Genomic DNA, 16,676 nt, shown 5'->3' on the forward strand with positions numbered 1-16,676 from the left:
GTGTCAGAGGAACTCAGTAGAAAACGACCTGAAGTGTCTCTTCTCACATGCTTTCTAATTAAACATAAGAGGAGTCAAGACTTCCCTTCAGAAAAAAAATCCTAAGGGAGGCTCAACATCTTACATAAAAACAAATGAGAGAAAATTACTCAGAATACAAAATCCAAGGCTGTAACACAGCCAGAGGCATTTGGCTGAGGACAGTGAGCCCGCAGCAATTGCTGCAGGGGACACCACTGTAGATTCAGCTGCAGAGATGTTTCCAGGCAGTCAGCCCATATGAATGAAATAATGGCATCTACATGGCTGAGAGATATCCATGCTGGATCAGATCAGAATATTCCAATGGCTGAGTTAAAGGAACAGTCTTTTTGGTTTAAAATTAGCATATCTGGCTATCTCATTTGGCATAGGATACACATAAATAGGTTTGCCTGTGTTAGGGAGCACCTCTTAGCTTCAGGTGAACAGTCTTTTTGCAGAAATTCCACCTTGCCTGTCCCCATCCTTCTCCAAATCATGTGACTGAGAGGCTGGAGAGTTTGTCATTTGTCCTTGAGGAGAAGTCTGCAGTCAGAACTGTTTTTGTGCAAGGAAGCTGCTGAGCAGCTGTAGCCTGAGGAAAAAAAACCAACCAACAAATGGTTGATGCCAGCTGGGGTCAAAGCAGAAGCTCAGCAGGGTTCGTTTGGGGATTTCTAGGGAAAACAGTGAAGAGGTTAGCAACAAGAGAAGTGGCCTGGAGGATGCATTCAAATTGAGTTTCTGTGGGCTGGGAAAAACTTCTTGGCAGGTTAGGGACCACCTGTAGGGACCAGGATGAGGTGAGGTCTGCATTTTTACCTGTGTTGCAACTGCCTCGTTGATGGTGGTCTGCAAGTGCCCAGGGCTCACTTCTCTGCAGAGACACTGTGGGCCTCAAAAAATGCTAGGAACCTCTTCAGTTTCGTTGCTATTAAAAATTCCAGGGAAAATAAATCTCTGGATCTGATGTGGAATTAAAGCTTTGAATTTGCCTTGCAAGGCAAAAAAGGAGGTGGTTAGGAAACCTGACACACAGGTCAACTATTTAGAAATGTGGGAAAATTGTTCAATGTGGGAGCAGTCCTTCATATAGAAGGCCATGACTGAAGAGTGGATGGCCACCAGTCCTATCTCACACAGATGCAGGGTGGACCCTGCGTTGTTTATGGTGGAAAACCAAGCTTGGAAATAGAAGATTCATGACAGAGAACTAAAAATATTAGGTTTCATGACTCACGGAAATGCTTAAGGGGTTTTATGTGTGTTTGGGTTTTTTAAATATCATATCACAGTAATATTTCATCTTCCATTTGTTGTCATAACTTTAAGGAGTCCCTTTTCAATTTAATTAATTTTGTGACATTGTCTGTAGCACCAATTTTTTATTCCTCTAAACACCTTGGACTGATGTAGCAATGACAGGAAACACCAGCAACCCACTGATAAAGAACACCTTTTGGGTAAACGCATCACCAGAAACAAACTGAATGATGTGATATGCTGAAAAAATGCACAGGTTTGGCTCAAGAAAATGAGAAAAAAGTAATTCATTATATAGCAGGTTTTGTTCTCAGCATCTCTTAGGTAAGCTCACTGCAGTAATTTCTAAATCTCAGCTGTTACTTTGATTGTATAGTGCTTTTTTATTTGTTCTGTGTCTGGTTTCAATGTCAAGAGCAGCTGTGTTCAGTCTTTTTTATTTTAAAAAAACACAAAAAGGAGTAGAGCTTAGCATCTGAAAAAATTGGCTTTGTGTGACTAATCACAAACAGGACACATGACTGAGTGGTGCTGTGTTTGCTACATTCCCCTTCAGTTTAAACAGTTTGAACAAGAATACTCTGTAAACTTAAACGGGAACTCTCAATTTATGGAATGTGTTTAGAGCTTAGATAAGCTCATCAAAGCAAGCTCCAAATTTTACCCTCTATCAAAAAAATTAAGAAAGTCTGTACTCTGAAAAAGGGAGAAGCTGAATTGGCTCCCCTCTCTCTTCTGTCTTTGACCTCAGTGTAAGGGTTAGATTTCCAAGAAGTATTTGTAGGGTCTTTGACATCTGCCTTTCCTGGGTAGCTAAATCACTATCCCTAGGGTTGTTTCTGATAATTTGGAGAAAAGAAATGTCAGCTAGTGTGAACATCACACATGCAGAAAGAAGTGAAGCACTTAAATCCCTAAGGCATCATTTTTATTTTAACACTGGTAATAAATTAAATGCTTGAGTAGGCTCATTGATTTTGCTAGTAATACTGGATTTTTAAAAAAGGTTTGAATACTTAATTTTATAAAGTATCTTGGAACTGCCAACTATTTAATACTCCTGCTAATGAATGATCTTGTACCCTGCAACCAAAGAAAAATGCTTTTCTTCAAAACCTAATATGAGGCAGTGTTACAAAAAAAACCCATAGATGCTTGAAATTTTCTGACCTGCCCACAGTCACATAATTTGCTCAGCAGCAATGCAAGATATGCAGCCTACAAAGCCTCTTTTGTAGTCCATCATCTAGTCATAGGCTTTCCTTTTTCTTCTCTTGTACATTATTAGCTCTGTACTGGGATAGCATGATCTTTATTGGCTGCAATGCGCAGGAACAAATCACAAAAAGTAGAGTCAAAGGGACCTTAAGATTCCAAGACCCTCCCTCAAGACAGGGTAAACTTATGAAAGAACCACATCTACTTATAGTATAATGAAATTTATGAAAGCTTCTTTCTCCCTTTATTTTAACCCCTCTTGGGCTTGTCTGGGCTAGAAGACAGGTTCTGCACTGGAGATCTAACATGGGTTGACACAAGTGAGAAATATATACACACTAGAAAGAGGCTTCACAGCTCTTTCTCCAGCTGCAGGACCCCCTAACCCTACTAGAAAAAACAGCTAGTGGAAATTAATATTGCTTTGCATTTGCTTTGAAGCATTTCTCATCACCTTGACCTGTGTTCTTGAAAGATGGGTTTATGAATGCAGGGGGGCTGCTGATCAGCAGCTTCTTCCCATGAAATAATCTCACTGTCAATTATTTCTAAAGGGATCAGTAACTCAAAATAATATTTGTGGGGTAAAGGACATTAAGGCCTGGTTTAGTCTTTTGGTGATCTCATAATATGAATAATACAAATGCTACAAGACTGAATTCCTTGTATGTGGAAACACTCAGCTAGAGACCCCAAAATGCCCAAAATTTCCATTTCATTAAGCTGCCTCAAAAAACTGCAGCCTGGTGCTACACTGGCAGATCCATAGTGTGCCACTGCTCCTCTCCAAAGAAAGTCAGAGACCAGCACAGCAGGGTTCAGACCACATTTGTCCTGCAGCCTTCTGTAGCTTTCTTCTCACTGAGCTACTCAGTGCGGATAAACAGCTGGACCTTCATCTAAACATGTCAGCAGAGAATAATCAATTACATCTTTAGCACAATCTAAAGCTATCTTGTGTGTTGGAAGACAATTGGTCTGCAATTTTAAGTAGCAAAAGATTATTAAAGTTGACAGGACCTCATCATTTATGTACTTGTACATTCAGGTGGATATGTAATGGATCACACTCCTGTTGCTTTGCTTGTTGAAACTGCAGTCCCCTGAGATGTGAGGGCACAGCAGCTGGCACAGACTTTCCACCATAACAGGAAAAATGGAAATAAGCCACAGGCAGTCAGCACTCAGATGGAAAGGGGCAGTAGTGGTAACAATCAATAGTGCTAATGGTATGTCACTTTTTACTAAAGCTAGGAAGAAGAAAAATGGAAATATTTATCCCTTTTAAAACATACTTTTTACTAAACTGTATTCTATTTTTCAGGAAAGCTGAGTTGAAAACCTACTGATCCCAGCAGCCCTTGCATTGAAACACAAATGAACATAAAGTATGAAGAAAAAATCTAAATGCAAACCATTTGAAGTGCATGACATATATGCAGGTACAAGTATCCTATCTCAAATGTAAGCATCTATAATACCAAACAGTGTACAGCTCAAAAGGGAAAAAATAAGAATTTTATTAGTGTTAGGTGTTTTGAGAAATGTTTTATCCCTTGCACAAGAAAGGATGATTTTTCAATAAGGATCAAAGGATGATAATTTCTTTCAAAGCTTATCTTGCTAAAAATTACTGATTATTACTGCTAAAACATATCACCGATTATTCTGCTGAAAAGTAAGGAAAAAAAACCCAGAAACACAACATTGGTTACAGTTAAGGAAAAAAGGGAGAAAAACCTGATTCCCTCCGTTGTTATCTAAAGAAAGAATAGATCATCATGACCAAGAAAGCTCCAATCTGTTGCAGCCATGGTGCTCATCTATAAGGATCTGCGCTAGGTATTTAATCCATACATCTCCCTCTCCCTTGAGTGTGATCAAAGTTGCACCAAAGCATGACCTCAGCAATCAACTTCACAAAAAAAAAAAAAAAGAAAAAAAAAAAAGAAAAAAAAGTGCTTTCAAAAAATTGAGCATGTCTGAAAGCAGATTGCAACAACATCTTGTCTCTGGAACAGCGGAACACAGCTGTTTTTATAGATTTTTAACAGAAAATTCTGTCCAGGGAGTCCACCATGACTTCAAACTGTTAGCTTCACAAAGATGTGATAAAAACACTCCAATCATCCTGAGAGTAAAGAATTTGGCATAGCATTGCACTTTTCCCACGGTGGAAAGAAAACAGCATATTCATGCACAGCACAAAACCAGTCTTGGCTGTGTGTTTATTAGAAATGGAATTATATAAAAACAGAACTTACTTTGGAAAGGGCCCATTTTATATGCCACAGTTCAGATAATAATGGTGTTGGATTATCAGCTCTAAGAAGATAAAATCCTTAATTCACAATCAAATGCATGAAGCTGAGTTTTTCTCAGAACTGCTTATTCAGAGAGAAATTCAGAGACTGAAAACTCACAGGAATTTGGGTGCAATTTTCTAAAGCAGCTTTTCCAGGAAAGTCTGGACATAAAATCCAAGAGTATTTCAGCACTGGCTGCCTTACTGTTTTGATAGTGATCTTCCAGCACAGGTGCAGAGTAAGATTGGAAAGTGTGTCTGTAATCTCCTGAGCATCATTTTAAACTGCCACACACAATTCTGGGTAAATGAGAGGTAAAATCATGCAAATGCCATATGATTCAAGATTTCATTTGTCCTTTGTGTCCAAAAGCTTCCAACATAAAAGAGAGGAAAATATTAGTCATTTTTTCCCTCAGAACACATTTTATTAAATGTATTTTTCAGATACATTTGCAAGTGATGCCACTGGACATTGCTGAACAGAGCGATGCACAAATGGGATTCAGCAGCTGCTCCCTTCCTGCTCTGTGCAGATAACACTGGTTTCATGCATGTGGCAACTCCTATCATTTTCTGTTCAAATCTGGGGGAGGGAAGGGGACAGAAGATAGGAAGAAGCAATATTTTATATTGCTATCTGGCAAACTTCTCAGAAACAGTGAAGAAATGGTGTTAACACAATTCTGAAAGAGAAACTGCTGCTGAGCTGAGAGGAAACGTGAAGCCCAAGGAACCTCTTGGGGAGAAGTGGGTGAAGATAAACTTCTGAAGATGAAGAATACAGTTCTTCTCTTTTTGATTCATAAACCAAGTAATTGTTTGCACAGCTAATTTTAAGGCTTTGGAAATGTGAAAAATCTCTACCCCTTCTTAAAACAAGAGGTGAGTTTCAGGTGACTAAGGTAAACATGATAATTAAAGGAATAAGAAAGAGTTGGAATGTTTTTGTACATGCTCCCTAGTCATTGTTAGGTTTTCCTGATCAATGTAGTCAGAAATCTTAAGCTAAAAGCATTTAGTGTGGAACTGATGTTATCATGCACACCACATTGTTAGGCTTTCAACCAAGAAAAAAATTCAATCACTTCTTACTTTATAAAACACCTTTCAAAATAAAGACCCAGGACAATGTAGTCTCTGTATGCCTCCTGCAAAGACTTTGCAAAAACGTGTTTGACAGCCTGCTCCATTAGCAAAGTTGTTGCCACTAGTGATAATTGTTGTACAAAATGCCCTCACAGCTGTGACAAACGCCTCAGGGCCACATCAGTCACCACTCTGCATCACCCAGGTACTGCTCAGGTACAGCACAGGCTCGACAAATCCAATGTGCACCACCTCAAGGAGCTCCAGAAGACAGTAACTTACAAATACAAAATGTACTTCTTTCTCCAGATGGTTTTCAGTTTGAAGGTTATCTGAAGAACACTGTTTCTTTATCATTCCCTATCAAGTTTGCGTAAGTCAGAACATACAAGGTCACTGACTTCCCGTGAGCTTGAAGCTCCAGGCAAGCCTTGCTGAGCAGAGAACATATGCAGCAAATGTTCTCCATGTCCCTTCTCAGAGTCCATCTTTAATTAAAAAAATCTGCATAGCACTGTTGGCAGGAACTTTTCATTTGATGAGGCTCTGCAGAAGATTGCTTCTCCATGAACTCTGAGTTCCTGGGAACCACTGCAGACCAGCTAGCTGCAAAAATACACACCGAGTAGAAATCTTAGAGAGAAGTCACTTATGTGCTGGGTAAGGGATTTTCTTCTGTTACTGATTGTTTTTTCTGAGGTTGAGATATTTATTATAGCATACATTGGGGCTTTAGTACAAAATGAATAATGAGTCAACTGTGTTTGAAAGCTGGTAAGCTCCTCACAGAGCACTGCACTTCAAAACTACCAAATGCTTAGATATGTAAACAACCCCCACTGAAGCCACTGAGATTTCTTTTATGTCTAATGCTAAGCAAACATCCAGTCCTAATTAACTAGGACACAGCTTGATAGCAGAAAAGTAACTAATTTTGGAAGTTTGGGAAATTCTGGGTGATTTCGTTAGAAATTTGTGGGTATTTGGCCCTCTGTGTTAAGAAATAATAAAGCTTACTGCTAAGAAGAGATGTTTATTTGCAATCCAAAGTGATTCCTAAGAATATCTTCACAGAGACGAGAATTAACAGCAATTAATTGCAAATAGTATTGGAAAGATCCCGTACATTTTTTTCTCAGAATACTCTCTCTCAAAGAAACGGTAATATTTCCTTCATCTCTCAAACTTGTCAAGTAAGACTTATTTTCATGAGTAGCTTACAGTGGAAAACTGTGGAGGCTTTAAGCACACAGAGAGGCTGAACAAATCATGACTGTGTTCTTCATTCCCCAGATGGCAAGCAGAGCTCTGCTAAAGCACACTGGGTAGCAGCTGCACATTAAACTTTACTGGCAGTTGTGCTGACCACAGGTAAAGAATGACACAGACTCAAGCTTATGCTAAAGCCACAAGTTTATTATATTTCACATAGCAAAGATAGCAAAGCAGCATCTGGAGAAAGGACAGAGTGTGCTTCACAGACCTATCAGCTGGGGATCCTTAAAGGAGACAGTGCTAGGTCTCTGGGTTTCATACCTCTCCCCCTTTTATAAGTTGTTCACTAGAGGACTGGATCAAAACGTGCCATGTCGGAAAGATTGCTGCTGAGAAGGTGGAAGAACAGGGTATCTCAGTACAGAAATGAAGCCAGCTTCAGGGAGTTTTGCTTGTAAAGTAGTTGAGATGCCAGTCTGTTGATGGACCACATGGCAAAACTGATGCTAAATACAATACTTCAGCTTAAAGGTGGTGTCCTACAACGTCACTTGTGAGCCACACACAAAGGTTTCACTTTAGGTACTGCTGTTACAGAGAGTAGGAAGTTGGAAATGTTCTATTTAATTGAATTCTGAAAAAGTTAAAAACAGAAGAAATGAGTTTGCAAACTTCTGAAATTAATCAGTTCAATCACTCAAAAAGTAGTGGCAAATGAACAGCCAGCTTCCTCTTATTTCCTTATCCTCACTTTCCATGGAAACTATTTCACAGGTCCAACTAGGAAAATTTTTTCCAATGTAAAAAACCTAGCCAAACCTCTGAACATATTTTTATCTTTGGATAAAGCTCTCAATGAGAAACTATACCAACTGCAGAAAAAAAAGAGCTTGCAATTTTATGGGCAATGAAATATAGATTTAAAGTTCTTTGTAGTTTCCCTATAGCCTGCCCACCTCCTAGGGCTCTCCCTGGCATCCCTGACAATTACACTGTGTATTTCCTTCTACAGAAAGGAAAAATCAAAGCAGTACCTTGCATGATCACTGCCACTGTATTTTCAAACTCCCTTTGTTTTAGCCTCCCATCTCATCTCTCCTGCAGGCTGGAAGTCAAGTGGGGTCGCAGGTAGCTTTTATGAGATGGTCATAGAGTGCCCAACAGGAATGCTACCGACCTTGAGCGGCTCCTTTGTGTTTTTTACTGCTGCTGATAACTGCTGTACACCAAGACCCGGCCAAAACAGGCCAGGCACGACGTACACCGCCCTGACAGCCGTGGATGGAGCCCGGCCGAGGAAAAATTGCGTTCCTTGCTGCATGGCTGCTTTGAAATTTCCGTTCAAAGGCACCCGAGGGGCACATCACGCCTTCCTGCGGGCTCTCTCCCCGACGCGAGCGAGACTTTGAGGCCAAACTCTGACTCCAAAGCAAAGCCCTTGAGGCACGGGGGTGGGCAAGGTCCGTCCGTCCGCCCCCATCGCCCCCGGGACGGGTCGGGGCGGCTCTCCCGGGGATCACCGCAGCGCAGCGGGCGCGTCCCTCCCCCCGGCCCTGACGGAAAGGCTGCGGGCAGGCAGCACCGCCACTGCCCCGGGTGCCGAGCCGAGCCGGCGGAAAGGGCTGCCGAGGCGGGGGCATCGCGGGGCGGCCACATCAGCCCCCGTCTGCCGAGCGCCGGCGCTTGGCTGCCGAGCCGCACGGCGGCCCCCAGGAGGCGGCGGCGGCCGGAGACGCTGAGGAGGAGCCGCCTGCGCGGCCCAGCGGTGGCGGCGGGCGGGCCGGACACAGCGACCGACCGACGGAGCAGCCGCGGCACGGAGAGAGGGAGGGAGAGAGGGAGGGCAGAGCGGCAGCGCAGCCCGCGCCGGCAGCGCCATGGCCACCAAGGTGAGCGGCCCCAAGGGGTTCGGGAGGCGGCCCCGGGGCGCCCTCTGCGCCAGCGGGCCCGGCCGGGCGGGCGGGGGGCGCGGGCGGACGGGCTGCGTGCCCGGGGTCGGGGGAGCCGGTCCCTGCCCGGACCCTGCCTCTCGCCGCCGGCCGCGGGAGGGACGGAGGGAGGGGGAAGCGGAGGGAGCGCCGCGCTCGGGCCTCGGCGCCGCTGCCCGGCCCCTGCTCGGGGCTCGGCGGGGCAGCGGCGGCTCCGGGCCCGGGGAAAGTTGTTTTTGTGCTGTGGTTGTGCCCCTCCGTCCTCACTCCTCGGCGGAGCGACCGTAGGGTCGAAGAGCCGCCGGAGGCCGCGGGTGCTGCTCCTGCAGCCCGGGCGCCCCTTGCCCCGCTTCCACCGAGCCCGGGGAGCGGCGGGGCGGTGGGAGAGGCCTCGGCCACCGGCGGGCCCGGCCCGCTCGGCCCCCGCCGCCCCGGTGCGCCAGGGCAGCTGATGCTGACCCCCTCAGTGGCATCCGGGGGTGCCTGTGTAGTGCCTCTGGTGGGAGCCCAGAATCCGCCCTGTGCGACCTCTAAATAGTGAGCTCTGATTTTACACAAGGAAAAAAAAAAAAAAAAAAAAGAAAAATAAAAAATATATTTTAAAAAAAGACAGGAAGTTAAATTGTTTTGTTCAGTTCTTCAACAGTATCTGCTGCTAATGCAACTGTCAAAATTAGCCCATCCTAGCTGAAAGTAGCCTCTTTCTAAATAAATAATATTTGTTTACTATATTGGTTGATGAAAGCATCTCTGCTTGTGTAGGTGTGAGTTAACATGCACCAGCAACTCATCTGCGATTTATCTAAGTATCTCAGGAAGACTTTTTTGGTATTTGAAGTATTACTTTGAGTCACCTGATTCCATTAGCTTGGCCAGCAGTTTAAAAAACTTCCTTTTACTGAGGCGGTTCTCATACAGCGCACTATTCGTGTTGCACTTCTCATTGCTGAAAATATTCCATGTCTTGAACATGTCAGATTTAATGTGTAAGTAGCTGTCTCTGTAACCACATAAGCTGATGGTTGCTCATGTTTGAATAAACTTTTTCCAAAGCACCAAGAACTTGATTTTAGGTTTCAAAATCACTTGGGTAGTTTAGAAATACAGTTAATACAGTCACTATAGTGAAATTTCTGTTTCTGTTGAGCTTTTAGAATATTGTTGATAAACTTGGTTTTAACATTGGTGGGTTCCAGTAATTCATGGGATGTGTGTATGAATATTTTTCAATCAATCTAACTATTGTAGGTAGCAAGAAAATTACTTCTGGTGTGTATATACTACATAATACACAGTATGTTAGGCAGATACTGTACTAAACCAGTTTGTTGTTTCTCTGCTCAATTTGAGGTGCAGCATCCTCATGGGATCCTGTGCTCTGTGCCGAACACATTTTATTCATACACTAGGAAACTTTCACTTTGCTTTTCTTTAAATATTTTTTGGAGACATTATGGTCCCAGAAGGAAGGGCATATAATTTCTGATTTCCTAACCCAGACCAGCTTGAAATCAGGTGGTGTCATTTTTTTTCATTGTACACATTGCAAGATATGGTAATGTACTTTAACTTGAAGGCTAAAATTAGTAAGTAGTAGTCAGGAAAGAGTTGGTATTTTATTGCTATTATTTTGTTATGCTGGTAACTGTGAGCTGTACTGAAGAGAAGATTATTTTTTGTGAGCTCTACCCAGGAGATGGGTCCCTCTCTGCAAACCGCCCGTTTTGGATTTTATTTTGTTCACATTGTGCAAATGTCAGCTATAGTAAAGGATACATTGGGTTTTTTTGAGCAGTATAAGGGAGTAACTGGCTGAATAAACAGTTTTTAGGAGCTCAGCCAGCTAACCAGCCACCATTTCATTTGGAAAGTAAATCTTGTTTTTTAAATTTGTAAACAAATTTCTCACCTTCTGCTTGTGCTCCTTCCAAAATTGCCTCATTTTTAAAAGAAATATGCAAGGTGCATTTGTATTTTACAAATATTAGATGTGAAATGTTAACAAAACTAAACTGTAAGTAGTTGTCTGGAGTATGAGTTTTTTGAACTTTAATGGTATCAAATCCTATATAGCTGATAAGGGTGACTGACAGTCTGGCCTGGCCTGTGCTGCATGGGCTGTTAGCGCTTCCCGAATTAATTCCTGTTTAAACTAGAATATACTTTCCAAAGAAGGCTGTGGGTAAATTCAGTCTTGATTTGAATGCTTTCAATGACAAAAAAATCCAGTCTGTCTTTTTGTTTGTTTGTTTTTAAACCATCAACTCTCGCTGTTGATGCTTCTTTCTTTTGAATCTGAACTTGCTCAGCTTCTGTTTTCAGCTTTATCATTTTCTCTACAAGATTTACAAATGCTTGAATCAAGGTGTTAGATTTTGTGGGGATGGAGGATGCAAATAGGGATTTCTTCCATATCTAGCTTGTAATCCTTGGCCAGTTTTCTTGCTCCCACTTTGATAAACCACAGCAACTAAATTCCTAGAGTTTTCCTGCATGAAAACGTGGTATACAGTTGTGTAATATGCTGTCTCTTCTCTGTACCATTCAAAATTAATGCATTTCTTATTGAAATAATAAAGGCTTTTAGGGGAAAGGACTACTATTTTCATACCAAGAAGCCTTTACTGATGCTTTTGTAGCATATTTGTTAGCTTGCAACTTGGTAGGGAGTCTTCTGTTGAAACAGGTCGGAGGAGCTGTAGGCCTTAAGCCCTCTGAAGGCTGTGGAGGCTGAGTCTGATGTGAGCTAAACTAGTAGTGGCTAGTTCTCCTTTCTTTCTCCTCATCCCATGCTGTATGTACATACTAGGAGTCTACAAGACTAGTCAGGCCTGGTTTTAGCTATGATAAGTTGCTGAAATAGCAAAAATATTCACTGAATGGAAACAGCGGGGTCATTTCTCCAGTTCTATGTAGTTGCAGTAGTAGAAAGTTTTCTCAGAGCTGGTAGAGAAGGTTAGATGGGGTGGTATAGTTGGGAGGGGGAGAATTTCATGGAGAAGAGTGGAAATACAGATTGGAAATGGAGGATCTGAGGCTTCTGGAGGCAGTTCTTTTGTTGGCTTAGACGCTTACTGTAGCTTGGCAGTGGATTTTGTGGTTTGCTCAAGGTTATGTGCTCTAAAAACTGAAACAAATGTTAAACCCTATCAAAATAAGAAAAAAAGAAGATTGTTTAGGAGACTTTTAGAGCGTCACAGTCACTTAACTGAACCTAACTTCAGAGGTAAAGCAATTTCATGTCCGCATTTAAAAACCAATAATTTGAGCCAGATACTTTTATTTTGAATGCTTCTATCAGAAACAGAGTTAACCTTACAAATTCCTTATTTTTAACTGTCACAAATGATGGCAGAAAGTGCCTGAGCCTAAAAAGCTTTCAAAACTTAGTCACAAGGAAGATGCAGTTTGGTAAATGTGTTTCTGTCATAGTTGCTTTCAAAAGCCACAGATGAGATTGTCATTCTTCTGTTTGTTCCTCTGTGATTTCTTTTCTATTCTTTCCCCTCTAGAGTTTGTCAAGTCTCAGCTTTACTCATGTCCTTTCTTTTGTTTTTGAGCTTCATTGAATAGAGAGAGCTAGAAATGTCAGGAAGCAATATGCTGGCTTTTAAACAACATTCTCCCTACCTTAGCCTATTTTTAAACATATTTATTATTTTAAAATGTAGGCAAGTCCTTTTCTTGAAAAGGCTGATGTTTTGCTATTTGTTAAGCTCTGATTTCCAAAGGAAGTGATGTTGTTGAGAGAACTGGATAGGCTATAAGCAAGACAGTTCTTCTGGAACCTGTGCTGCTAACGTGTTGAGAGTTTTCACTCTGAAGTTGAAACTAGGAGCTGATTTATTGGTACAGCATCATTGATGTTGGTGACATTGCTTTCCCAAGAGAGGTATTTCGTAAGGCAGCTGTTGATAAGCGTCATGAAGTTAGGCCCCTCTTACTGTCAATACCAACAGTTTTTTCTTTGTAGCTCTAGGGGCACTTGTTTCCCACCATTATGTTCAATGGTTGTTCAATAGTTTGGCTGCTATGAGGACTCATTTATGTGGTTCTGTTTTTAGGACTAGGCCCTTTTTTGTGGGAGGAACTCCCTTGAGATGAAATCTTAGACTAAATATTCAGTTCTTTAAATAAGACAAAACTTAACAGTACTTCTAAAGTAAGGAAATGCCATTCAAAGCTTTCTTGTCCATCTGATCATGTTGGATTTCCTCTTGGGAATGTCACTGGCCAGGTATAGTTGAATTCAGCATGGTTCTTGTAGTTGTGGTGAGGGAAGGTCATGATTTACATATGAAAATTTAAGGTATGGAAAGGTAACAACACATTGTTCTTAAAGGTTATTATCCTTAAGTGCGTATCCTTCCTTTCATCTTTCTTTTTCATTCTCTATTTCTCTCAGCAGTATAAGGCTTCCCAAATAAGTTCCACATTTTCCTTTATACCATCACTAATCTGTATGTTTGCATCATGAATTGTTCAGAAACAGTTCTTTGTTCTGATTTGCAGCTGGGAAGTGAAACACCCCTCTGTGCTAAACCCTCCAAAATACCCAGATTTTGTGTTCTGTTAATCTACATTCTACATTGTGTTAACTTTGGAAGTAGACTCCTTGTGAATCTTATTTTAAGGGAAGATTCAGTTAATAGATTAAGATTCAGTGTAAATCTTAACACATCTGTGAGTTGTGAGATCTACTATGCAGATCACGTCATAATCCATTCAACATGTTCCATTATTTAAATTCAGCAAAACAAGTCATAATATAAAACATGAGATCACAGCTGATCAATATATGTAAAATGTGATGGAATAAAATTAATTAGGTGAAGTAATGATTTTGATTTTATATGAAATGTTGTTTGGGTTTTTTAGGCTAGTATTAAGTGATACGTCCTGGGGCTTTTTAGATTATTTTGGTTTGGTGGTTTGTTTTCTGAGGGGCAACAAGATGACTAGAGAAGCTGAAAATGCAGATTAACCACAGATTCCTGACCTATTGGAGGAGTGAGATGTTAGGATGAGCATGAGAAATGATTCATTTATTTTATGAAGACACAAGTTTTCTGTTCTGTCTTTCTGTCCAGCCTTATGGTCTTTTAAAGGTTCAGTGATACATGGTTTACGTTAAATTGCAGCAATTACCAGTTTAAGCCTTCTCATTTCTATGCTGGAGAGCTGGTGGGATTCTGTGCGATGCTGTGCTTGAGTAATGATTCCTCTGACTCAGTTTTTCAAAGTTATTTTGAGCACCTAGGCATTGAGTCATCAGAGACTCATTACCAGAGGTCATCATTTGAAAACATGATTACAGCAGCCAAAGAGAAGGAAGTCTGGTATCAGATGTCATAAGCTACATCTGGTTTATAGATTCAGAGTTTCAGGTTTTCACCCTGGTAGAATTTCTCTGTATATTGGTATTATTTCAGCAATAAGGCTTTACAGTTAACTGTAGCTTCATAAAAAGGTTCATTTTACTGCACTCTTTCAGGATTGTGCACTGAATTATCTTCCTCCTCAAATTTTTCAGGTCTTGAAAAAACTCCTAGAAGAGTTTGTAGGTATTAAATAAACCCCTCCTTATTTAGTTAGGCCATCACCAAGGTAAAAATCATTTGAGAATTTTGCCTTTTCAGATATGTGGGTTCCCTTCTGTATTAAATTTACAAGCAATTGTAACATTGATGGTGTTGGAAGCAGACTTGCAAAACATTTTAAAAGCACGTAATAGAGACTAGACCGTAAAATAGTGGGAGTGATTTGTTTCAACCAGCCCTGCAATAGGACAGCTGAGCGTTTAGATATCTAGGATTATTCTAAGTAAATAGCTAGTGCAGTGTTCAGCATTTAAAGCTAAATCTCTTCTATTTCAAAGTATGTTTCACAATACAATTTCATCAAAATTCACTTTACACTTCTCTGAGGGCTGAAAATCAGAGCTTGTGCTTTTATTTTCTTTAGTTGTATTCAAGCTTTCTCAGCAGTTTATGATTGAAAAGGAGCTTTCCAAGTAACAGAAAGTTCAAACAACAGAGCAATCTTGTAGTAGTCCAATAAGCAGAATTCAAGTGCTACTGAAGAGAGGGGAAAAAAGCATATTGCTTACTGGAAAATTTATTTTAAACTCTGAGCCTTATCACTTTCTTTCCAAAACAGTCTTTATCTTTGAGCTTCATATGAACAAGTAACCTCTGTCAACAATAAAAATAAAGAAGAAGAAGAAGACATTTAAGATGAGAGTTACTCATTTAACTTTGACAGATAGTCCTCTGTGAGACCCACAGTAAGGGGAGAAGGGCACAAGGAACAGCTCTTCCTGTAGGGAGCTGTTATGCTGCCTGGTCCAGCTGTTGTGTAGTTGTGAGGAGACGTCCAGGACATGGCATGGTATGAAGGGCACATGAGCCGTCCTGGGCCCTGCTGGTAGCAGAAGTGTGCTGGGTAAAGTCATACCAGCGACTCTCTGTGTGAACATGGGTTTTGTGGGTAAAAGCTCTATTTCCTCCTGTATTTAGGAGCAGCTCTTCCCCCAGGCCCTGCCCTTTAAAGGAAGCCACTGTACAGGAGGGGTTTCCAATGTGCAAAATAGGTGGCTGGAAGGAGGAGGGGGTGGTGAGAAGGTGGGCAGTGCAGCTTGTGGGAGGTCTCTGGGGAGTCCAAGCAAAACAGCTGCTTCTGGGGAGAGGCAGCTGTGTCTGGCCTGGGGTTTCTGCAAGTAGGACTTGCCCAGTGAAATAGTTCAGTCCTACTCTTGTAAAAAAGTGGGGACTGGTGAAGAACTGGTTGATGAGTCTTATTTCTTATGACTTGTCATTGAGTTACTGACTTCTGCTCTGAGTTGCCATCTGCTTGTCCTTGGCAAGGGAACTGTTGTGCTTTTATTTTGTGTATTCATATGGTATCTCTGTTTAAACACAGTAGGTTTTGGACATGCTTTGCTTTTCTCAGCCTTCTGAGACTGCAGTTCTTAATGTTCAGAGCAAAAATAAGTTGTCATCTCAGTTCAAGCAGTGTTTGCTTTCCTGGTTGATAGAACAAAATGGCTAATTTGCAAGAACAGCTATAAAAATTCTCTTAGAATAGCTTTAAACTGTACCTCCCTTCTGTACCCCTTCTGGGTTTGTTTTTTTTTTTCTCTATGGTGATTATGTAAGTAGTTTCCAGAAGAAAAGCAATTGATATAAGGCTATTACATTTATTGTTTTTTCTAGTTCTTATTTAAATTCTAGTATTGCCTGAAGAGCCTATACAATTCATCTTTCTGCAGCAGTAAGGCGATGACCGATGAGGTGCTTCACCTTATAGCTTCATCAGATTTAAGAGTGTAGCTTAAATGTTTTATTTCCTCCACTGCATTGGTTCTTTTTTTTTGGGGGGGGGGGGGGGTTAAGATTTAATTCAGTAACTGAATACTGCAATTACATATGATAATATAATGTAATTAGTGCTTACCTAGTTACAGCACATTTCTTTCAGCAGTAGTGTAATTTCCTTCCTTAATAGCCCTATATTTTTCTTCTTTTCAATCTGAAAATGATTGCTTGTGTAATACAAAATTAAGCATCTTCCTTACTGCAAATAACTAGACCACAGTCTTGGAAGTTTCTATGAAGATTGTTGTATTACCATTTTTT

At 41.2% G+C, this 16,676-nt stretch overlaps 1 protein-coding gene across 2 annotated transcripts in view; it reads left to right on the forward strand.

Annotated features, from left to right (window-relative positions):
• The first annotated feature begins 8,668 nt into the window (after positions 1-8,668).
• SNX9 (sorting nexin 9) overlaps positions 8,669-16,676 on the forward strand; it is a 62,415-nt gene continuing 54,407 nt past the window's right edge. For both annotated transcript variants that reach the window (XM_058835310.1, XM_058835311.1), the window contains exon 1: positions 8,669-9,000. In XM_058835310.1, coding sequence (XP_058691293.1) covers positions 8,989-9,000 — 12 coding nt within the window. In that variant the 5' untranslated portion in view covers positions 8,669-8,988. The remainder of the gene's footprint in view (positions 9,001-16,676) is intronic.

This window comes from Poecile atricapillus, chromosome 3 (assembly GCF_030490865.1).
Source record: "Poecile atricapillus isolate bPoeAtr1 chromosome 3, bPoeAtr1.hap1, whole genome shotgun sequence".
Lineage (NCBI taxonomy): Eukaryota > Metazoa > Chordata > Aves > Passeriformes > Paridae > Poecile > Poecile atricapillus.